Here is a 22,999-nt window from a genome sequence, read left to right on the forward strand (position 1 = left end):
TTGGGGACCTAGAAACAACTGGGAGACGAAGGTCAAATAAAATTAATGAACACAGTGTAGGTTAGTTGGTGGAGCAGGAGGAGCATGTGAGCGTGGAAGGGGCAAACAAACATGTTCTAGATTACAGAGCTACGTAGGTTTATAGAAACATCTCATAAACATTATTCTGGAAATACATGTATGATCCTCTAAGTACGTGTAGCTCTTTCGGCCGGAGCCTCCAATATACTCCCAGTTAGCTCGCTAATGACAGGGATTCATAGGCACGAGAGCTGCCGCATAACCGCATAACCGCACATTATTGTGTATCCTCACATGGTATGAAACCCCAAAAGGATCGATCATTGCTGCTCGTTTAGATACTTGTTCACGAATCTCTGTTTTCTTAAGGTTATTCTGGCGTGGGAAGTGAATTTAGTAGAGTGTTCTGTTAAGGGTTTTCAGGTTAAAATGTGTATCAATTCCCTCGAGTCGAGTTAAACCCATAACCTTGCGTGTACTCTCATACCCTCTTTGTATCAACTGTGTAGCAACTCCGTGTAATTTTGTATAGGAGGCGTATACTGGGTCGACCAAAGCCTTTCCTCTACACTTTACAATAAATCAATAGACCAAATGGCGAGCGAAGCATAAGATATCACTCGATATGTAAGAACCCAATGACAACTTTCATTTCTTTACATAGTTTTAAACGCATATCTCCGTTCCAATGATTCAACCCCATACCAAGAGATTAAAAATAACAATTCTTCTGCAAAAACATTTTATCCCTTATCCAGCGATATACCCTGACTCGCTCCTACTCGCATCGGCGGAACTATAAAACGCTCCCCCCACCTCATTATTATTCGGCATCCTAGTCATCCGTGTTTTTCTTAAGATATAGTTCCCTCTTTTCGGATGATAAACATTCCATTTATACTCATTATTACTGTAAATGCAATTGCCCTCTTTTTCGTTGGTCGATTCTTTATGACGCATGCGCAGGTGTCGTTGAATATAGAGTGAAGCTCCAAGTAAAAACGAAATAAGGCCAAAGAGAATGAGTAAGGCAGTTTTGATCATATCGAGAAACGCACATCTGGGCAGAGGGTAGCCATAGTTGTAAGATGGTTGGTTTAGAGATGAGAGGTGGTTTGTGGTTTATATACTTTGCGGTTCGCTGGTTTCGTCTTAGAGAGGAACCCAAGGAGACCACATTAAGACATAAAATCGGTGATAAGTATAAAGTTTTCTGTGAATATTGGTTGAGTAAAAATTGCGGCTACGGACATTTTCCGAAACACCCGATGGTTTAAGCATATTTTTTCTCATGGTGCGTATGCTGATGTGCCGTTCTATGAGTTATGTTTTAATGCCTGAAAGCTTTGTTAGAATATCGGCGAGGTAAGCTCTAGCTCTGGATATGGATTGTAGTACCTATTGTTTACTTTCACTAATCTACGGCCAGGCGCGTAAATTGAAACCCTTTAAGTAAACTTCTATAAGTACGTTTAACTTCCTCTCCGTCAATCAGCACTATATCACCACAAAGCTCAACCATAGAGGCATTACACTCACTTAACAGCTGATTTTTAATCACACATATCCCCGCAGAGGGGAGGAAACTAAAATTTCCTACACCCCTCTTTACTTGCTCCGCATCCACTATTGGCCTCCTTAAATCGGTCCACTAATATCAGAGACCTCAAGCCACGGCAATTACACAAGTGCTTCGTTTCAGCCCTCTTGTTACCATTCAGTTTATTCACTAGCTTAAGCTGCCTAAGCCCCGTGCATATCACTGTATCGCAGCCATTATCACAGGCAACTGAAGGGCCGGTGCCAAGTGTCTTATCGGCAGCCATGATGTTTGTCTCGCTGCTTTCTTCAATGCAGACGATTCTAGCCTTATGGTCGCACGTTTTGCGGATATCGTTGAGCGGCGGTGGCTTGTTGAGGATGGAGCGAACGCGGGCTCGGTTTAGTTGTTCGATGGTATTTTCCCCAGTGGTGATGAGGCCGTATTTGTAGTTTCCACTGGTTTCCGGGGTAGGGGAAGGGGAAGCCATCATGGATGATAGAATTGATGAGGTGATAGGATGTGTAAAGTAGATGAGGGATTGGGGATGTGGATGAAACAAGGAGAATTAATTAACGCGGATGAAGGTATGGATGTAGGTGTCAATGTTTTGGGTCATGGAGAAATATTCTGACAGGGATTGGGGGGGGGGGGGGGGGGGGGGGGCTGCGAATAAGTGGTGGTAGGTGCTTCGGTCGAGTGATGACGAATGAAGAGTGAAGAATGACATAAATCGAGAGAACAAGCAGATAATACATGTACATGCAAGTACATGTATCCACGCTAGCATAAATCGCTAATATAAGTACATACATGTATACTACCGTCAGGGAAACTTCTTGCCCTTTAAACTATAGGGAAAGCCAGTTCGAGCTAAAAAAAAAAAAAAAAAAAAAACACATGGTGGATGTCTATTCGTTGCGCTATCTCGAGGAGCTCCAAAATTCATTCTGCAAAGAATAGCTTTCCAGACGGGATTACTTCATCATCTATCTGAACTTTATAAGGAACACGAGTTACTACTGCTTCTTTAACTCGGTAGATTCAATTTCCCATTTGTAGCTTGGGGTCTTACCAGGCCTAGGAACAGATAGAAACCCCTAGGCTTCTGGAATGTAAAATAGAGGACGGGAAAGTCTAGATCTATCAGCTATTGTTTTAATATGTATCGTAAATGTAGTATGGGCACTTAGGTGACTAAAATCTAGGATAATTTCTCCAATTTACGGACATTGAAGATATTCTTGAATTAACACTGGTGGCCATGATTCAAGAACACCCTGTATCGATCTATTAAGGAGTTCTCGCATTGGTCGTGCTGACAGTTGGAAACATGCACATGTACTAGGCAAGCTACAAATACTCTTAGTGGCTTAATTAGCTCAGAGAATTTACTAAACTATCAACCTAGTATCCATCTAATTGTTATCATACGTGGTGGGGAGCGATTCGAGCAACCTATAAAGATCATAATACGGTCAGCAAGCTCCTCTGGAAGGCCAGTGGTATCGAAGCAGCTACAAAAATATGGAAACAGTTCACGAGATGGAGATACGAGAGAAGCGGACAAGATGAAAGTGCGGAAGAAGAGAGGAGAGAACTAGGGTACGGATGGGGAACGCTGAGAGACGCTGGAAACGAGGAATAGGATAAGAGATGATTTACTAGTGTTTTTATTTCCTATGTTAGATACACGCGAGAGGTGGTGGAAGAGATCGGGTAGTTCAGGGGCTATTGCCATAACTGTAAGGTTGCATGCAATTAATGAATTAAACAAACAAAAAAAAAAAAATACGTGGTGGGGAGGATCATGCATTATCACTCGTTAAGTAGCCTGGGCGTTGGTTATAAAAAATAATTCGTGGTTTGTTAGAAATATGGGTGCGCTGGAAAAAAAGATATATATGTCGCTTGTATATTCGACTATAGCACAAATTTACGTGAATCTATAACCTTTGGTATGCCGGGCTTGGTCCACGAAACCGCTCGAGGAGTGGCACCGAGGGCGCTCGGTTTTGCTCAACATTGGCCTTTCATGGTCTCGAAGTTCCGGGGATGCGGTCTGGAGACCGCAAAGTACTGGGTTAGGTGGTAATTGTGAGAATTAGTATAGTGCGATAACCCGATCGATCCTCTATATTACATTCAAAAATACGCTCGAGCTTGGCAGACTCGGGGTACCTCGAGGCCTATCAGGTTGGTGGTTTCGAGCTTCTTTGGCCTTGCAAGCTCTCGGTATGGTCCGGTCTCAGGGTCAAGGTCTCAGATCAAAGTCCGCTCGCGCTTTCGTGGGCCACACTATATAATATGTGTGTATACCAGACTATAGCTGTTGACATCATCACCATAGTGACATATGGTGATTCATAGTGACGACCACACATCAGATTCTAGCTCGGAAGCCATACTCAACATCGTTGAAACACACAAGATAATCCAAGAGGAGCACAGACTGACATACAGGGAAGTAAGGAAAGATATCACATCATTATGGTACGTAGCATCCTGTTCCAACAGGGACAAGGATCAAGTAACGAAGGGGCTATGTAGGTTAAGTACATACATGCACGTATGCAGGCTTCGTGCAATAAATAACCTTTGTGTATTATATATGATAGGGTCGAAGATGCTTAAATGTAGAAAAAATATTATTGGAACTCAAGTGACCGCTCTCAACAACGAAGCTATAAATGCTCGTGCTAGATACTCCGCGACCTTTGTTCGTCTCCACCACGGCAATGCAGATCAAGAATAGAACCGAAAACCTAGAGCCCATTTAACTTATTTTTCCGTAGTCCGGGTATTTATTAGCACCGCTGTAGAATAAAGTATGCCCACTGAATTACAAGGTTTTTTGATGCTAAAAATGTACATGATAAGTGACATGATGACATTACATGTAGTCAAGTACTAAATTGCCCGTTGAAAGCAAACCCACCAGTAAGTCAGCAACTATAGCCGGCAACCTCGAAAGTCGAGGGTTCGATCATTAAAAACGTGCAAGTAATACATACATGCGTTCGTATCCCTGATGAGAAACCTTAGACACATGTTTCAAGATAAGAAATCTCTAGGACTTAGAAACCTGCGTCCGCCCAAGATAAGATACTATAGAGGAGAACAACCCAGGCGTGGCCTAGGTCTAAATCAATATTCTTGATACCCCGCGTGAGGCCACTCCCATGGATATGGGTGAAGGCCGGGTGCTTGTATAAAAAAGCCCTCACCAAGTTCCATATCTTCCTCGTCTTCGTCAAACTCGTCCTCCCCATCTATGTCATCCAACTCCTCATCGTCACTATCCCCAAAGCCGAATGGATGCATTCCATCTATTGCCCAAAGTCCCACCTCACTGTTAGAATCATCATCATCCATATAAATTTCTTCAGATATGCAACAGCAGTCGTCGTGACGCTGGTCTTCAGAAGGTTCAGTGTCGGAGAGGCCGCTAAGGTAGTCCTGCCACAATTGGATGGTACAGCTGCGCATGCTTCTAGCCTTTTGGTGATGAAGTTGTTCAATCTTAAAGGAGTCGAGAGCCGAGGACGTTTTGGGGGGAAAGTATTTAGCAATTTGACGGAGAACAATTGACCAAGGTCTTGGCGCAACAACCCCGTCGTCACTGGCAGGAGGTGATTCGTACGCAATCTCAGTTTGGCTATTATCGGAAGAATTAGGCGTTCGAATTTCGCAGTTGTCGAAGTGAATGGTGCGAAGGGTTTTTCTATGAGCAGAGAGAAATTGAAGAATGTGTGTCTCTGAAAATAAGACGTCGCGGAGCTTGAGGGATTTCAATTGTGGCCAGCACTGCTCTGTCGGCGTTGATTCCTTTTGGTCGGTAGATTTGTACTTAAAGGGGGATGCAAGAGTGCTGAACTGGATACTTCCAATACTATCCGGGATTTCTATTTCTAGAGATTGAAGAGACGTAGCGGACTGCATAAGACGGCCGAGTAATGGAACCCAACATGGAGAAAGAATTTCCATCTGATCCTGGCAATTTTGAATGCTGACCACAAGGGTTTTAATATTTTGAAATCCTAAAATCGCTTTTTGAAAAAAGTGGGGTGGCAGAAGCATGCATTCTTCCGTTACTCCCTTCAACACAAACTCCTCTATAGGTGATGCATTTGTTTGAATACGATTGTACATCGCCAATAAAATAGCGCGGAACACCGTGGGGCCCCAGGACTTGTTACCACTACCCCCTGGCATGGACAATGCGTGGGATTGATCCGATAACCCGTACCATGCAGGCGAGGTTAAGTGAATTGACCTCAGAACTGGTAACGAGGACAAACATTTGACATGTACGTCATGGAGATCATTTGAAAGATCAAATTCGCGTTGGTCAAGCCAGCGTGCAATTTTAATCATTTGGGGATCAGTGCTAGAGTTGATTGTCTCAAGCTTCTCGGCATATTCAGGGTCAGCCAAAAGCCGAAGGTAGTCTTCATAGATATTTCCTGTAGCGCAATGTCAATTCGTAGAACATATACAGATATTTTTGTAGAACATACTGGAAGTTGACCTCTCCAAAGGATTGTTGGGGGCAAGAACATAAGAATACCGCTTAACCCAAGTCTGGATCTCTTTGCTTTCGGTGATATTCTCTAAACGTTTCAAACTACACTCTCTACTTCCAATAGTGATGTTCTTGAAGAGGTGAGGAGTGATATGGGCAGAAAATTCTTTGTTGACTAGACGGAGGCTCGAGTATCCCTTAATGGCTTCGCGTTGCGGTATTATCGGATATAACCCGGAGCGCTTTATAAAGTTCGATGGGTGAAGGATCATAAGCATGATCTCCGGGGGCAAGGTATTCATCGACATGATGACGAAACAAATTTAACTGCTTTCCTTCTGTTTTCCTGCTTCTATTCAAAGAACACATAAACCCTCAAAGGCGTATTTCGGAATGGTTATCTCCGAAATCTTCGGGTTATCTACCCACCTTCGCCTAGATATCGTCAGTACTACTATCAACTCATGATGTCGGAGACCGAGGATGCTCTAACCTGTCAAACAATTGGCTGCCTATACTCAAACTAAAGGATTAAGTGAATGATATAATTCCGATAGAGTTGTAGGTGGCATGTACGGGCGCAATCTGAGTTATGGTGTTTGTGGGGCCTGGTGGCATCCCCCCGGCAGGTTTTGATGCACGTCGCGTCGACGCTAAGACCTCTTGGCAGATGTCACGTTACGGAATATGTGTGACACCCCTAGCCCTGAGAGTTACCCGGGCATGCTGCTCTGGCATGTCTCACCCCCCCTCCACCCTCACCCACCTAGTCAACCTCACCTATCACCGCAGCACCCCTCTAACCCCTCGACAACTCTCAAAACCGTTCCTCTCTTTATACCAGCTGCCATGAGCTCTTGTACGTTTTATCTACTTGTTCCTAAACTTCTTAGCGATTAAAGAAGGCTCTAGGTATCGAATCAAGAGCTGACACGCTGCAGTGAAGCAATTCATCCGGGCCGTTCGAAGTGCGAAGACGTTGAACGATGAGCGCGGAGTTATACAGAAAGAGAGTGCTGCAATTCGGGCTTCGTTTAGGGAGGAATCAGGTGATTCAAACGTTAGGTTTGTACTAATTTAGCTCCTTCAATCTCAACTTGGAGCTTTATCTGACACCCCCGATTCTGTTATAGGAGGAATAATGTTGCCAAGCTGCTTTACCTCTTCACTCTCGGCGAGCGTACGCACTTTGGACAGATCGAATGTTTGAAGTTACTAGCTTCTCCTAGGTTTGCCGATAAAAGATTAGGGTATCTGGGTACCATGCTTCTTCTGGACGAGAACCAGGAGGTGTTGACTTTGGTTACCAATTCTTTAAAGAAGTAAGCCTATCCCAACTCACACCGCCCAGCCTATTTCAGAGCTAATGTTTTATAGTGACCTGGAGCACTCAAATCAGTACGTCGTGGGGCTGGCTTTATGCACCCTAGGAAACATCGCATCAACAGAAATGGCCCGTGATCTTTTCCAGGAAGTAGAAAATCTACTGTCAACCGCGAATCCTTATATCCGTCGAAAGGCAGCTATCTGTGCCATGCGGATTATCCGGAAAGTCCCTGACCTCCAGGAACACTTCATAGACAAAACCAAGCTTCTACTTCAGGACCGGAACCACGGAGTATTGCTCTGCGGTATTACTTTGGTCACGGACCTGTGCTTACATGACCCCGACATGGTACACGAGTTCAGGCCCTTTACAAATGCACTGGTTCGCCACCTGAAGAGCTTAACAAGCTCTGGATATGCACCAGAGCACGACGTGACAGGGATTACAGATCCATTTTTGCAGGTCAAAATTCTAAGGTTATTACGAGTGTTGGGCAAAGGAGATGCCGAGGTTAGCGAGCAAATCAACGACATTTTAGCTCAGGTGGCAACCAACACAGACTCGACGAAGAATGTCGGAAATTCGATTCTTTACGAATCTGTACTCACTATCCTTGATATTGAGGCAGATAGTGGTCTTCGCGTGCTCGGTGTCAACATCCTTGGAAAGTTCCTAACCAACAAGGACAACAATATCCGTTATGTAGCCCTGAATACCCTCATCAAAGTTGTCGCCGTAGAACCAAACGCAGTACAGAGACACCGTAATACTATCCTTGATTGTCTCCGGGATCCGGATATCTCGATCCGTCGTCGTGCTCTTGATCTATCGTTCACCCTCATTAACGAAAACAACATTCGCGTTCTAATCAGGGAATTATTGGCATTCCTTGAGGTCTCGAATAACGAGTTCAAACCAGTGTTGACTACTCAGATTTGCATTGCCGCTGAGCGTTTTGCGCCTACAAAAAGGTGGCATATCGATACGGTGTTGCGAGTTTTGAAGCTTGCCGGGAATTACGTTAAAGAGCACATCTTGTCGAGTTTTATTCGCCTTATCGCCAATTCCGCAGAGCTACAGACCTACTGCGTACAGAAGCTTTTTTCAGCGTTGAAAGCGGATATTACACAAGAGGCCTTGACTTTAGCAGGAGCTTGGACCATCGGCGAATATGGAGATCTGCTCCTGAAGGGTGGTAATTATGAGGAGGAGGAGTTGGTCGTCAAAGTTCAGGAATCAGACGTGGTCGATATCCTCGCGACAATTCTTTCGAGCGCCTATTCTTCGCAGACAATAAATGAATATATCATCACAGCTCTTATGAAACTCACCACTCGCATTTCAAACCCAGCCCAGATCGAACGAGTCCGTCGCATTCTACAATCATATACCGATAGTCTCGACGTCGAGATTCAGCAGCGGTCTGTCGAGTATGGTAACATGTTTGGCTACGACGACATTCGAACGGGTGTTTTGGAAAAAATGCCACCACCAGTGTTTAAGGAAGTGTCGCGGCAGTTTGAACAACAGGTTACAAAGCCGAAGGGTGCTGGAAAGCGCGGCACCAAGAAACAAATCGATGAAGATGCGCTCATTGAGTTAATGGGAGGTGACGCGGCACCGGGGCCCGCCCCATCAAACGGAGGCTCGCAGGACTTATTGAAAGGCATGTTCGGTGGAGGTGATGAAGCACCTACATCCTCTTCTCCAACTCCACAGTCGAACTTGAGCAGTATCATGGATTTGTTCAATACTCCCTCACCCGCACCCGTACAACAGCAGAATCCTGCATCCGCAATGCCTTCAGCTGCCATGAGCTTTTCAAGCCAGTTAGGTTCAATGGCACAGCCCGCGGCACCTTCAGGTCCAGCACAACTTCCAGTCTATGACAAGAACAATCTTGCCATTACATTGCAACTCCAGCGTACGGCGGACGGCACGGTGAACATTGTTGCAAGATTCAAAAACAACGGCTTCACAGATAATATAAGTGGGGTGACATTACAAGCTGCTGTTCCTAAGAGTCAGATTCTAAAGCTACAGCCAATAAGCACAGCTGAGCTAAGCCCAGATGCTGAAGCAACGCAAGCGATGAGGGTCCAAGGGAGCAAGGGGGTGAGTTATCCTACATTAAAATGAAATGATGAATGATCACTAACTGTTTACAACGCGATAGCCCCCACTCAAATTGAGGTTGAAGATCTCGTACACGAAAGAAGGGGCAGGGGAGGTTGTGGACCTGGTGAACTGGACTGAACCGTTGGCATGAACGGTTTTGAACCTATCTTTCTTTTTAGAGGGAAAGTATACAAGCTTCCTATCTTTTTCTTCTTTTTCCTTTATTTATTTGACGAAATGGAATCGATAAAATGCGGCGTTTACCAACTCGAAACTTAGTTTAATTAGCCCTTTGCTTACTTGGCTTACTCCTGTTATTTCGTCGGAAAAAAAGCTGTTGTTTTGTGTATAGTTATCGTTAGCTAGCAAGGTCTTTTTTATGTTTTGGTATATTTTGGGGGGCATGTTCTTCCACTTCTTCCCAACGATAATGACATGCAGCATGAGATATCACTCGATTTTGTTGAGAATAAATGAGCATCTGGGCAGGGATTGTGGTGGGAGCCACATGTACGTTACGTGGCGGTACATCTATCTTAACCCGCATGCTTGGACTCTTCTCCCATCAAGGCTAGAATCTGAGGCTGGGTCTCACGTCGCGACGGCAGCGCGGCCGCGTATGTAGCGTGTTTCGGAATAAATTCGATACGACGACGGGCCTGTCTCAGTGCGTTGGGCCAGATAAGTACATGTCTCAAATCATTCCGATAACTCAGGTTAGCGGGGTATCACATATGGTATTTCCGAACCATGAGGGGATTAAATCTTGCTTCAAGTTCTCCAGATAGAGGGAGCCTTGAGTTGACCCTTGAAGATGCAAAGAAAAGAATTCGGTCGTAGATCTTGTAGGGCTAGTTCTGTTCATGGGGAGGGAATCTGCAGATTAGGTCGGTCATGTTATGAATATATTAAGAAATGAAAGACGATATCACAGCCCTCCTTCGCGTGAGTGAAGGGTTCTCTCGGTCTGGCACCGGGCCACTACTCTGGAAATGAAGATGGTATAGCCTGTCCCCCATCCTCTGTGCCAAGGAGGTGACGGTGATAGGCGTGGTGTCGTTGTATCTACTGTGACGCGTAGGTTCGATGTATGCAAACGGATTTTTCGGGTTGGATAGTTGTAATGGGGCGGATAGGGTTATAGGCTCTCGATCTCTCTGGAGGGGAGTGGTCGCTGGTTACATGTAAACTGAAGAGGGGCGCGTTGTAGGGCGAGTGTGTTTCTTGTCTTGTCGGTATAATTGGATGTCTGTGGCGTGGATTGCTACTGGCCATGGCACTTCAGTGGAATGTACATACATGTAGGCCTGCATCGTATTCTCCCGTGTGTGCATTTGTCGGCCCCCAATCAACGTACCGCCATCTGCCTTCCATCATCACGCAAAAAATCTCGCAAACATTCCCCCATTCGTTACCATAAATCATCACCCTCTTTTTCTGCATACAATAAATGAACAACAACCCTCCTTTCTGGGGGCCTCGAGTGATCCTCTGTGATCTACAATATATACCTGAAACGTGATACCTGACTTTCACGGGTGTGGTCGACAGAGGAGAAGAGCCGGAGTGCCATCCACTATACCAGCGACATGTCTCGGTGAGGGTTGGGTTCCGCCTTTCTTTCTTTGGCGTCACGCTCACTCTCTCATAGCTGTCACTCCAGATTTTGTAGATGTCATGTCACTCCAGTGTAAATATTTTTTGCAAGTTGCCCCCCTCTCCACCCTTACGGAGATTGTCATTAGTAACTTTTACCTTTATACTAGGAGACTGCTGAAATGAGGATAGAATCCATCTAGTACACGGTACTCGCTGTTGGTTTTAACTATAAAAGCGCCATGATCATCAGGAACGTATACTAGAGGTATGATAGTGTTTCCGGCCCAATATACTCAACGTAATAGGCCCTTATGCATACTGTTAGACTACCCCAGGGCGGGTGTTTGGATGCCTTTGTGAAGTACACCATGTGAGTAAAGCATTCACGAGCAGGCTTTTTAATGGACTGCGAGATATGTGGGCCGGACCGGTCCAAATATATGGGCGGTGGGCCAGTCTTTGACTTTCTGGGCTGGGCTGGGCCGGTCCTGACAGCATTTTGGACCGGTCAAGCAGAGTAATATATGGGCCGGTTTATGACTATATTTCTCCACCGATTGTGAGGGAAAAACGGGTTTCAAATTCCCATTTAGCTCTTTCGACTTCGATAAATAGCTTTGGAGGGACCATATATTTATTTTTCTGTGACTGGTCCTGGCTCTATATGGGCCGGTCGGTCCGGGCCCATTCCTTGGTGGACTGGGCTGGGCCGGTCCAAGGTCAAATATAGACCGGTCCAGCCTATTAAAAAGCCTGCTCACGGGTCAGGGTACAGTTGGTTTTATTCCTCACTACGTCATCCACTTCTTATTCATGAATTAAACAAAAACCAAAAAAAAGTCTCCCACTCCATAGTTCCCACAGAGTCATCGTTGAGGTGGTAGTGTGCACCCCCAGCCCTCACAACAAAGGAGGGTGACACGATGTTTACTGTATACGAAGAGAAAACGGCCAGCTACAGGCCTAGAGAAAACTATCGACACCGATTAAAGGAACACCGTTTTTCTTTTTATGAACAGGCGACACCCAGCAAGAAAGCTAAATCACAACTGATCACAGCTGATCACTCGCGCATGGTCTATCACTCGGTCTTAGTCTTGGTATGGGCCTTGAGCAATCCTCATGGTGTTTTAGATAATTTAGCTTCGATTATTAGATACTCCACCGCCTCTCCGTACTTCTTTCAGATACTTCTTCGACTAATAATACCATTTCGTACATAATCACCACTGCTACATTTTCCCCAGTTCCACCCCACCTCACCTCACCACCTCATACGTCTCACGCGATCGCTCGAATCTCCCCCACTCATGCACTCTCCAACATAGAAAATAAAATCTCATCCTCATTCATAAACGCATACCGGCCCGCCTACCCGCCAACCGTACTCACTCCACTACACACCCTCAACGAAACAAAGAAAATAAGGAAACATTACTACTTGGATTGCAATTGGACAAGGTGAAGAGTAAAATGGAGAGAGGGAGTTAATAGTACAATATGTTTTCTTCTTTCCTTCGCTGGTAGTGAGTGATAAGTTGTGAGTTAAAATGAGGAGAGAGGGAGGGAGGCCAATGAATCAATCAATCCCATCAATCAATCAATCAATAATAATGGACAACACCAAGAGAGGATAACAGACTGACAAACTAACAACCAACACAGAACAAGAAAAAAAGGACGAGAAGAACGAGAAGATAATATAAAACTATCGCACAACAGACAGAAATACAGACAGAACAGAACAGAAAGAAATAGAAGAGAAAAAAAAATTGTTTTCCAATCCGGCTCACGCTCCTCCAACCTAACTCCAATCTTCTGTCACCGTATCCTACCTAACTAAACGTTGGTTATATCCTCTCGAGTCAATGCGATTGGTTTATGCAGTGGTAGTAGCGGTAGTTGTTGCAGCAGCCTCAGTAGCAGCGGCGTCGGCCGTGGGGGCAGCAGCAGGAGTTGGCTCCGCGGCATCACCGCCAAAGATGCTCTTGCGTTCTGTGCTTGCTGCCGGCTCCTCAGATGCGGATGCCGGGGCAGGAGTGGGCTCCTTCTTAGTCGCGCGACCCTTCTTGGCTGCAGGCGCCTTTGCTGTTGCGGTGATTTCCTTGGCCTTTGATGGGCGGCCGCGCTTCTTCTTTGGCTCTCTGTCGGTTTTGTTAGCACATTTCAGGTTTAACGGCAGGGACGGGGTAGTTACTCGGAAGTGGTGGCATCGGTAATGATGCTTTCGTCTCCGACCATAGGGACATCCTCCTTAGGCTCTTCCTCAACTGTCTTTTCAGTGGCTTCCTCGGGGGCAACAGGAGCTTTGCGTTTCCTGCCAGCAGTAGCCTTGGGTTTAGGCTCTTCCTTTTCCTTGGGAGCTGGGGCAGGGACGACGGGTGGGACGGCCTTCTTGGGACGGCCACCACGATTCTTAGGTTTGGCGGCCTCGGCTTCGGGGGCTGCCTCTGCCTCGGCTTCCTTCTCGGCTGGGATAGCGTCGGCATCACTCATCTCAACGTCGGCATCCTTGGTCTCGGCCGACTTGTCGGCAGCTTCAGTGGCGGTCGATGCAGCTTCGGGCACCGGTTCCTTAGCGGCAGCCTCCTTGGCTTCCTTGGCGAGTTGAGCCTTGGTGGGCTTCTTGGGGGCAGGAGCTTTCTTCTCCTTTGGCGCTGACTTTTCTTTGGGTATCGCCTTCTCCTTCGGCGCGGCCTCTTCCACTTGTGGGGCAGGGTCCTCTTTAGGGGCAGCCCCCTCCTTCGTCGCAGACTCCTCTTTGGCCTTTTCTTTGGTAGTAGCCTTTTCCTTAGAGGCGGCCTTTTCTTTGGTAACAGCTTTCTCCTTCGGCACAGTCTTCTCCTTAGTCACAGCCTTTCCCTTTGGTGTAGTCTTCTCCTTGGGCGTAGCCTTCTCCTTGGAGGTGGCTTTTTCCTTGGAAGTGGCCTTCTCCTTCGGTGCTGCCTTCTTCTTTTCCTTGGGGACAGGCTTCTCTTCCTCACTCGGCTCCTCGTCTTCGTGGTCCTCCTCGACTTCCTTCATGCTCTTCTTAGCCACCGCAGCGGTCCTGGCAGAACGTGCACGTGTCGGCTCAGTTGGCGGCTTCTTCTCGCGCTTCGCCTTTGGCTCACTTCCAGCTGCTGGCTGGCGGCCACGTTTCTTAGGTGCTGGCTTCTCCACCTCCACCTCAGCCTCGGCCTCTTCAGCCTCAGCCTCAGCCTCGGGTTCAGCTGCTGGGGCGGCCGCCTTCTTGGGGCGACCGCTCTTCTTAGGCGCTGGCTTGGGCTCTTCTTGTTCGGAAGGCTCGGCGACGGGTTCAGCGACAACCTTCTTAGGTCGGCCGCCAGTTTTCTTAGGCGCGGCCTTGGTCTCAGCCTCGGCCTCTGACTCGCCAGCAGGAACGTCGGCGGGCTTCTCCTTGATCTCTACCTCGACTTCCTTCTTCTTGCGGCCACGTTTTGGCTTCTCGGGTTCACTGGTCATCGCGTCAGCACGTGGAATAGCCTTGAAAGTCACGAAAAATGCAGCGAAAGGGGGGAGGGGGTTCCAACGTGGCAGCCTCGACCTTCTCCTCCTCTTCCTCCTCGGTCTCATCTTTCTTCGCAGCCTTCTTACGCTTTACAGGCGCGCCAGGTCTGTTCTCTGCGACATCCTTTAGGACGTGTTAGCTACATAGTCTATCGCGTCAATTGAACAACGAAGGGAGAACAAACTCCTTTCCAATCCTCATCGGCAACGTGGCCAGCCTCAACAGCTGCCTTTATTTTCATTTGAAATTCGGGCGTTAGTTCGTCGTATCCGTCTAGCGCTGTGATGTCAAGGCCTTTATCGGTCGTGAACTTTTGGCGGATGTTGATAAACTGCTTAGGTGTTACGCAACCCCTTGTGGTGTGTTAGTACTAGTGTGAAGAAGGGAGGGGAGGAAGGAGAAGTGAGGAAGGAGGAGGCAGGGGGAGAGGTGGGTAGAAATAGAAAGGGGAGCAAACCAGTGCCGCCAGTTCCAACCTGGGTAACCTCCGTCGACCCAGGAACCGAAGCGGAGCTCACCCTTGGGGATCTTGGCTCTAGCGCAACCGACAACTTTGCAGGCAGCGCGGCCGTTTGAGATTTCTGTTCTTGGTAGTGATTAGTTGGTTTTTTATTTTATTTTTATTTCTTTTAATTTTTAGTTATTGGTTTATGAATTTCTGGATGTATGTGTTTGGGGATGAAAAGAAAAATTCTTTCCAATATGGCGCGTGATAATTTTCAATTTCGACGCCTTGTTTTTTTTGCGTTTTTTTTCTTTCTTTCTTTGTTTTGTCGGGATTGGGATGGGCAAGGGAATGTGGCAGAGAGAGAGAGAGCGAGGGAAGAGGATACGTACCAGCTCTGTAGGTGGACATGATAACCAAGTCGCGGCAAAAAAAAAAAAAGTGCTGCTTTTGATTAATTTGCTAATAGGGGAGAAGAATTTTTCTTTTCTTTTCCTGCGGGTGAGGGGAGAGAAAGGCAAAGGGAGCAATCAGGAAAGAGGGAGGTTGGGGGTGATGAATGGGGTGGTGGTGGTGGTGGTGGATGTGGATGGATGGATGGGAAGGATAGATGGCAGAACGATGTATGTATGTGAGTATATGTATGTGTTGGGTGTGAGTGAAATGACGTCTGATGCTATCTAGATATTCTTGCCGAGAATAGGGGAGAAATAGCTTATCGACTCGGGTGGGAGGAGGGAGAAATCAAAATAGATAAAGAGAGAAGGGAGGAGGGAATTAAAGGATGCAGAGGAAGATGAAGAGGAGCGATTGATGGAATTTGATGGGGGCGTTGATTGATGCTACATACTACGGAGATGATACTTCATTGCACACCGAGTGACGCGCCTGAAGGAGTATGTACTTTACCTACATCCTACATCCTATGTTACCTCCAGCTGCTTGCTGCTGATATGATGCGCGTACCGTTTGTTTTGTCACGTAGGGTGCAATAATAACAATAATAAAATCAACGCAGCCAGAGAGAGTACCACACTATCTGGGGATAAGTAATGAAATGATACAACATGGCAGGCATCTGTTTATTGGGCATGGGCATCCCATTGTGTGTTTCCTCTCATATACTGTAGCTAAAATCAATACAGTATCTAAACCAAGTCCCAACCTTATCAAATAACAATAAAAGAAAAGAGGAAAGGCAAAACACTGTATCACGTGATACGTGTATATATACGGCGCCGATACATGCCATACTGTTATGCGTTAATAACGGTAGGCAGGATCAGTAAGGCAAAACGGGCGAAAAATACCAAATGCAATATCTAAATACAAAAAGTCCATAACCCACAGACATATATCGGGCAAACATCCTAGATCCCGGAAATCAATTGATCCTACCAGTAACCACACATCCATCCAGCCATGGCCTGTACCAGGGTTCCAGTTAAGCGGGAAACAACCAACGGCCGCCAACCCCACCGAAACAAACGAAAAAAATCAACCCCCCCCCCAACCTCCACACCAATCTACGACACCACTGCCCAGATGTCATGCTCTCCGTACATCGGTCCCCTCGATCAATTCTCAACTCCTCGTTCACCTGTACTTTTTTACTACCATCCTTCTTTCCAATACGTCGTGGTGACCGCCGAAGACTCACTTCCGCCTTGAGAACTAAGAGAACAACGTCGATACCCGTAACATCTACCTCTCCAACCCTTAAGTACACCTATCGCCACCTTCTCAATTCCTCACAGTGCAGTCGGCTGATCATATCTCCACAGTTTCATACGCCACCAGAGCACGGCCGAATGGCTCACGAATATCAACATCTCGTTTCCCCCACTCCCGCCCCGCCACGATACCAATGCTACTCCCAACGAAACCCGAGAACCTCCCCTCGACCCGCACCAGAAGCGATTTCACTTACATGGAGATCTAATTCACGACGGCCGTTTTCCAGACCTATACGGCATTACCATGCCTCCCAAGCCTCCAATCAAGAATCCACGCTACGAAGACGCCTGGATATCGCATCTCTTTACGGGCCCATACTTGCCTCCAGAATGGCGGCGCGAGGCAGATATAGTCCCGCCACTAGATAATGAGAAACTATTACTTTTTCTGGAGCGCGCGAAAGGCCATAAACATGATATAATTACGGAGCTAGTGGTGAGAGGCGAGTGGGCAATCGCAGTATGGATTGTGAGGCAGTTGATTCAACCGGGGTTCGAGTACCCAGAGGTAGTGAAGATGCATTCTGTATTCGACGAGACACGGGGATCTACGATGATGAATGGCGACTACGACGTTGGTAGGGCAGAGAAAGAATACAGTGGTGGGATTCCGTCGCCCGCAATTGCAGGGCGCTCGGGATTGTGGGTATTGGAGGATAAAAAGGTCAAATGGGATATTGAAAGACGGAGAAGAGGATATGGCGTGGTGCTATACTCACTCGCTGGGATGGTCATAAGAGCCGGGACCGAAAGTGGGGACCGGGGGTACAAGGATCTGATGGCGACAGTGAGACAGGTCCTGGCGTATCTGCACACGGCGGGGTTCATGCCAGATTCGCTATATGATATGGGGCGCCACCCAAGGTTATATTTGCTCCGATCTCGTATCCTTGCGTCACTGGCCGACGCAATGTGGCGAGCTCAAGAGGCAATGGCTGCAGAGGAAGCTGAACGTCTGGGCATTGTAGGAGAATACCAAGGCTTCGAAGTCCCCCGAGCCAGACATCGTTTTGAAGTTTGGGGTGGCGGTACCAAAGATATACCCCCACCACCAGCTTCACTGCCGGCTCACATACGCCAAAAAAATACCCCGCAATGGGGCAGCTATTCTGAATGTGAGGTCTGGCTGGAGCTCATACTCACCATTGTTGTCGAAACAGGGTATGGACATGTTGGAGTCGATGTTTTACGCCACGCTGCCTCCCAGGGTTGGTCTTTCGTCGATTACCGTGAATTATACCCAAACGAATACACATCAAAAGCACTACTTTACATGGCACCCGAGCCTAAAACCGGGCCCTGGCAACTTGAAGGCCACTCGTTGGATCGCCCGCCGGTCACTACGCATCCTCTATCACTGCCTAACACTCTTCTCCCTGGTGTTGTCGACGCAGCTGTGGACTCGACCGCTGAGGGTCGTGGCCTTGAATCCATGTTCATAACGATCCTCTCATACGCCCAATCATTACCCATGAAGCGCACGACGCTCCTGAGACTCCTGCGCCATCCTGCTCTCGTCTGGTCCAAAAATGCCGAAGTAATGGCAGCCGGCGCCACCATCCTCCTCGAATTCGAGGACGGGGTTAAGGCGTGTAACATGCTTTACACAGCCCTTAGCCTGCACATATCCAAGCAAAACCTTCCAGGGGCTCAAAGAGTGTGGGCGATTTTGCGCAATCGCACAATGAACATCCAGCAGATTCCCGACCCACTGCTCGCCCACTACCTCATGTTCCTCGTGGGCCGCCGAATGCTGGGTGATGCATTTGGACTCGTCAACCCCACCACAGTCGACGGCGAAACGTTCCCACCAATTATCCAAGAAAGTGCCTACAACTCTCCCTACCTTGCACCCCCGCTTCTCGCTCTGGCTGTGGCTTCAAAGCGCCAACTGCTGTTTGATCGTGTCCGCACAGCACTAGCACTCACCGACCCCCGCAGGATCACGAAGGAAACCTACACCTCCCTCCTGAAAGCAAACCTTGCATTCGGCGACTCCACCGCCGCCAAAGATGTTCTCAGCGCGCTCTCCACCTACGGCCACACCATTGACAGCGTTCTCGTTGGTGTCCTCGTCACCCACGAACTCGAGCGCGACCGCGCCGCCGGCTACGCCTTCGTTGAGTCGGGCGCCGGCGTCATCCCCTTCGACCCAAGAACCCCGGCTGCCGCCCTAAGAACCGCGGCCGTAAGCAGGCAACCGCCGGGAAGATGCAGATCTCGCGAGACGCATGGATCTCGGTGCTACGGGAGGCGGTCGCGACCAGGGATGAGCCGCGGACGAAATGGGCTATGGTAAATATGGGGATCGATCTGGAGACTGGTGCGGGGCTGGACACGATGGCTTTCAATGTGCTGTTGAGGGGTGTAGCGGAGGGTCAGGGGTGTGTCAAGGCCATGGAAATGTGTCATAACCATCATACAAGGGGTAATAAGCGGCCGGATGGGGCGGTTATTGGTGACGGCATCAGCCTTAGGACAGTGTTGCATCGTGCGGTGAAGGAGATGATTGAGTTGGATTCGGAGCAAGAGAAGGATGATTGGGTGCCGGGTGAGTGGTGGGATCCCATGTGGGGGAAGAGGCCGAAGCAGAACCTGAGCAAGAGGAGCAAACTGAAGAAAGAGATGGAGAAGGCAGAAAAAGCGGAGAGGCGGGAAAAGAGGCAAATCAGGAGGAGAAGCATCGAGTTTGTCCTTGACTGGTGCTGGAGAGAAATGAGAGGGAGCGGTATGGGCATTCCAGACGTGGAGAAGACGGTTAGGATCTGGCTGCAGAGGACTAGATGGGCAGCATTTTTAGAGTAAATAGCTATATATCTCGGGGTGTATGTATGTAAACTTTTTGGCGTTGTTTTTAACAGGAAAGGGGAGCTTTTGTATAAATGCGTGTACATATATATAATGTAGATGGATATGTAAAAATAAGTGAGGGTCCCTTGTGGGACCAAATAATCCAGTACGGTTATATAATTATTCGAAATTATAAAGCAATGGTTATAATGAACTCCCTGAGGGCGCTGAGGTCTAGTTTACTTTATCGTCTCTTAGTTATCCTAGCCCTTAATCTAGATTCTTACCACTAAGGAAATTCCAATGAAGCGAGTGATGATATGTGATCGAGTGATATTCTATGAATATGATTTTCGAATTAGGATTAACTACAGTATTATGCGCTCCTAGACTCCAGCTTACAATAATAAGAGTTATAAGAGTCTAAAAAGTTAGTTATCAGTTAAAAGGAAGGAAAAACGTATAACACGAGGATTCGACCGGATAACCATAACCAGGACATAAGTCTACTTGATACCACAGCAGCCACTCAACATCGTGTTCAATTCGAAACTACGCGCGGTTTAGGAGAGTAACTTTCTTGAAAAGCGTGATAACCGTTATCATATAGGAACAGTGCGTGTATTTTATGATCAGAATGGCCATAGATAATATTCTACCTACTAGAGGTGTTATGAACGCTATCGACTCCACTTTGAAAGGCTATATATACAGTCGGAGTGATTGTCAAGAGATAGTTGCAGTAGATTTGAACGCACGCGCCGGACACGATAATGCTTTTAAGCAAAGTAGCATCGCACGAAGTATATTTGAGGTATATGTAGATCTTGAAGATGGGTGAAAGAACACCCGCAGAGATCTATATTTATGTATTAACGCAGATAGGCGGTTCCCCTGGCCACCCGGACACCCCGCTCACTCGGACAGTTAACGTAGAAAACAGAGGATCAACGTTAACTGTCCGAGTGAGGGGGGTGTCCGAGTGGTTGGAAGTCGTCTATATATATATATATATTCATGGATTTACCCAATCTCTGGCGCGTGTTTGGGACATGTTGCAAGATTGATTGTCGAGCGTGTGGCTACGCTGCGTAGGTACTGATTCAAGCAAGAGAAACCCTCCTTCCACCTATAAGGGGGATTCTTCACTACATCATAGCCGAAATTCACAAAGAGCACTCTAGTCACGGGATCAAGTACATAGGGAACCAAAGAGAAACATGAAAATTTTCTACTACCCGAAAACAGAACCCATAAACCCATATATTTCCACCAATACATATAATCCATTCACCGAGGATACATCGAATTAATTATCCTTGCCAGGATCATTGATAGAAGGACCACCCTAAAGCCTATGCTTCTCTCCGCCATCCCTCTTCCAGGAGTCATCACCGCTACTGTCGCCAGATTGGCATCTGGTTTTCATAAGGAAACGGAATCTCTCATCACCAAAGCCGGGTTCATCGCTGCTATCATTCTCGCCTCCACTGCCACTTTCATCGGAGAATTGGCGTCTGGTTTTCATAAGGAAATTGAGATCGGAGCCGGATTCATCGCTGCTACCACCCGAGCCGTCTCCACTGCTATCTTCATCAGATGAGATGTCATCGTTCTGGCGTTTTATGGCCTGTGGAAGGCTTGTGATGTCCTTTTTGGCCAGATAGGCGAGCGAGGAGGTATCTGCTGGGAGAGGAAGAGCAGCGATAAAGGAGAACGCGAAGAGAGCGCTGAGGATGACATTTGGGGTCTTCATTTCGCTGACCTGGATAGTGAGGAGTAGATATATGAAGAGAAGCTCACGAAATGGCTGAATGGATGGTGAGGAAATAAGCGATGAATAAGGTGGAGGAAGGTCGTATTTATACACTTGAGAAGTTGCCGTGGAATCTCATAATTCTGATCATTGAAGATACAGAGTGAGTGATTTGCAAATTATCCAAGTTACCAAACACCTACCTTTCCGCTTCAGTATGTCTACTCCACTTGTTAAGGTGGGGTTAACAGTAGCATGCGCATGCGGTGAAGCCGAGATTACTACATGTACTCTACTGACATGACCACTAGTTGATATTTGATTACTAAAACTTATCCTTGTACTCGAATATTTAATGTGGTATTTGAAGTGATCATTGGTGTTTTCTCCTGACTAAGGCTAAATGACGACAATACTACGAATCATTGATAGTAGGAGATTCGCAAGCATCCCAGCATATGTGTATCAATTCACATAAACAACCCCTCATCTTCAGGGCTTAGGCTTTTGATACCCTTTATATGGGGGCCATTTCTGATACAGAAATGATCATGGATTGTGTTTTAAACAGCACACTACACAGAATGCCAGCCCTTGTGAATAACGCTGCTCTCGGGGCTCCTGCCTAGTTATACGGGGCTCTGCAAGGCAAATAGTCATGAATCCAGCTACACACGATTAAAGGGAACACGATGCATAACAACAGTTCCTTGCATGGAGGTATCTATGCGTCGCTTTTGAGTTGAGGCTAGTCGTGCTCAATGAATATCAATCAATCTTACTTGACAAAGCTTACCGAGATACTCAGCTCTCATTATATTATCCTCAATACAAGGTAACTTTGATATAGTAGGGCAAACGACCATGGATTTCTCTTCATCACAGCTTCCTAGTTCCAACTACGAATCCACCCCACCAAGCTCAAGGCTTTATCCCATCCTTCCTACATACGAACCCTTGATTAGGGCAAAAAATCCAACAGCTAGATATAGAGAGCTAGCTACCATTGTGCTCAAAATCAAGGCGTACATACACGCCTTGACCGGAAGGTGTTCCACCCCAGGTCTTTGTCTACCACGCAGATCTTTCTTTTCTACAGAAGCTGGTGCGGCTCAAGCTGTGTGATAACTGGCCTTACCATGGTACGTACAGCTGCTAAAGCGGATATGCTGGGTACTATGATCATGGTCAATATTGAGGCTCTATTGAGGCTCTATTTAGGCTTGAGGCTCCGCCCCGATCTGTGGACCGTGCCTTAGACCTGCAGCGGGTGGACATGGATGCTCCGGCCGGAGTGCATAAAACGGAAACTACAACCTAGCTCTAGTGAATCCTACCTAGTAGCTGGTGGGGCAACCTGAATGATACAAATAAAAGGATATACAAATAACAGACTGAATAGACCGCAGAAAGAATAAGAAAGAAAGATAATACTATGTAAGTAATAGTAGCTAGAATGAAACAACTCAACCCTATTAATCACTACATGTAGTTATACTAGCGCCTCATACACACATATATACTTAAAAGCCATATGTACTTGATACATGCCATAATCCACCACGATCAAGGTACTTCTCAATCCTGCTGCGATACTTATGTATGAGCAAAACATGTAGAGCCAAACATCC

The 22,999-nt window shown here is 47.0% G+C and overlaps 7 protein-coding genes across 7 annotated transcripts; 3 read left to right on the forward strand and 4 right to left on the reverse strand.

Moving 5' to 3' along the window:
- Positions 1–1,607: 1,607 nt before the first annotated feature.
- LAJ45_02619 (uncharacterized protein) lies at positions 1,608–2,051 on the reverse strand (the record flags this gene model as incomplete). The annotated part of the gene is made up of 1 exon (XM_046112210.1): positions 1,608–2,051. The coding sequence occupies one exon, from the start codon at positions 2,049–2,051 to the stop codon at positions 1,608–1,610; it is 444 nt and encodes a 147-aa protein (XP_045974336.1).
- A 2,587-nt stretch (positions 2,052–4,638) lies between these two features.
- LAJ45_02620 (uncharacterized protein) lies at positions 4,639–6,394 on the reverse strand (the record flags this gene model as incomplete). The annotated part of the gene is made up of 3 exons (XM_046112211.1): positions 4,639–4,697; positions 4,789–6,027; positions 6,082–6,394. 3 exons carry the CDS (start codon positions 6,392–6,394, stop codon positions 4,639–4,641), a joined length of 1,611 nt encoding a protein of 536 aa, XP_045974337.1.
- A 541-nt stretch (positions 6,395–6,935) lies between these two features.
- LAJ45_02621 (uncharacterized protein) lies at positions 6,936–9,815 on the forward strand (the record flags this gene model as incomplete). The annotated part of the gene is made up of 7 exons (XM_046112212.1): positions 6,936–6,945; positions 7,028–7,151; positions 7,220–7,408; positions 7,464–9,528; positions 9,590–9,655; positions 9,711–9,717; positions 9,811–9,815. 7 exons carry the CDS (start codon positions 6,936–6,938, stop codon positions 9,813–9,815), a joined length of 2,466 nt encoding a protein of 821 aa, XP_045974338.1.
- Positions 9,816–13,009: 3,194 nt separating this feature from the next.
- On the reverse strand, positions 13,010–15,497 carry LAJ45_02622 (uncharacterized protein; the record flags this gene model as incomplete). Its single annotated transcript, XM_046112213.1, has 6 exons — positions 13,010–13,274; positions 13,328–14,587; positions 14,664–14,764; positions 14,826–14,994; positions 15,099–15,222; positions 15,479–15,497. The coding sequence occupies 6 exons, from the start codon at positions 15,495–15,497 to the stop codon at positions 13,010–13,012; spliced, it is 1,938 nt and encodes a 645-aa protein (XP_045974339.1).
- A 1,139-nt stretch (positions 15,498–16,636) lies between these two features.
- On the forward strand, positions 16,637–19,121 carry LAJ45_02623 (uncharacterized protein; the record flags this gene model as incomplete). The annotated part of the gene is made up of 2 exons (XM_046112214.1): positions 16,637–16,809; positions 16,871–19,121. 2 exons carry the CDS (start codon positions 16,637–16,639, stop codon positions 19,119–19,121), a joined length of 2,424 nt encoding a protein of 807 aa, XP_045974340.1.
- A 41-nt stretch (positions 19,122–19,162) lies between these two features.
- Positions 19,163–19,627, forward strand: LAJ45_02624 (uncharacterized protein; the record flags this gene model as incomplete). The annotated part of the gene is made up of 1 exon (XM_046112215.1): positions 19,163–19,627. The coding sequence occupies one exon, from the start codon at positions 19,163–19,165 to the stop codon at positions 19,625–19,627; it is 465 nt and encodes a 154-aa protein (XP_045974341.1).
- Positions 19,628–20,960: 1,333 nt separating this feature from the next.
- LAJ45_02625 (uncharacterized protein) lies at positions 20,961–21,368 on the reverse strand (the record flags this gene model as incomplete). Its single annotated transcript, XM_046112216.1, has 1 exon — positions 20,961–21,368. The coding sequence occupies one exon, from the start codon at positions 21,366–21,368 to the stop codon at positions 20,961–20,963; it is 408 nt and encodes a 135-aa protein (XP_045974342.1).
- Between the last annotated feature and the right edge of the window lie 1,631 nt (positions 21,369–22,999).

This window comes from Morchella importuna (genome assembly GCF_003444635.1).
Source record: "Morchella importuna strain M04M26 chromosome Unknown Morimp01GS005, whole genome shotgun sequence".
NCBI lineage: Eukaryota > Fungi > Ascomycota > Pezizomycetes > Pezizales > Morchellaceae > Morchella > Morchella importuna.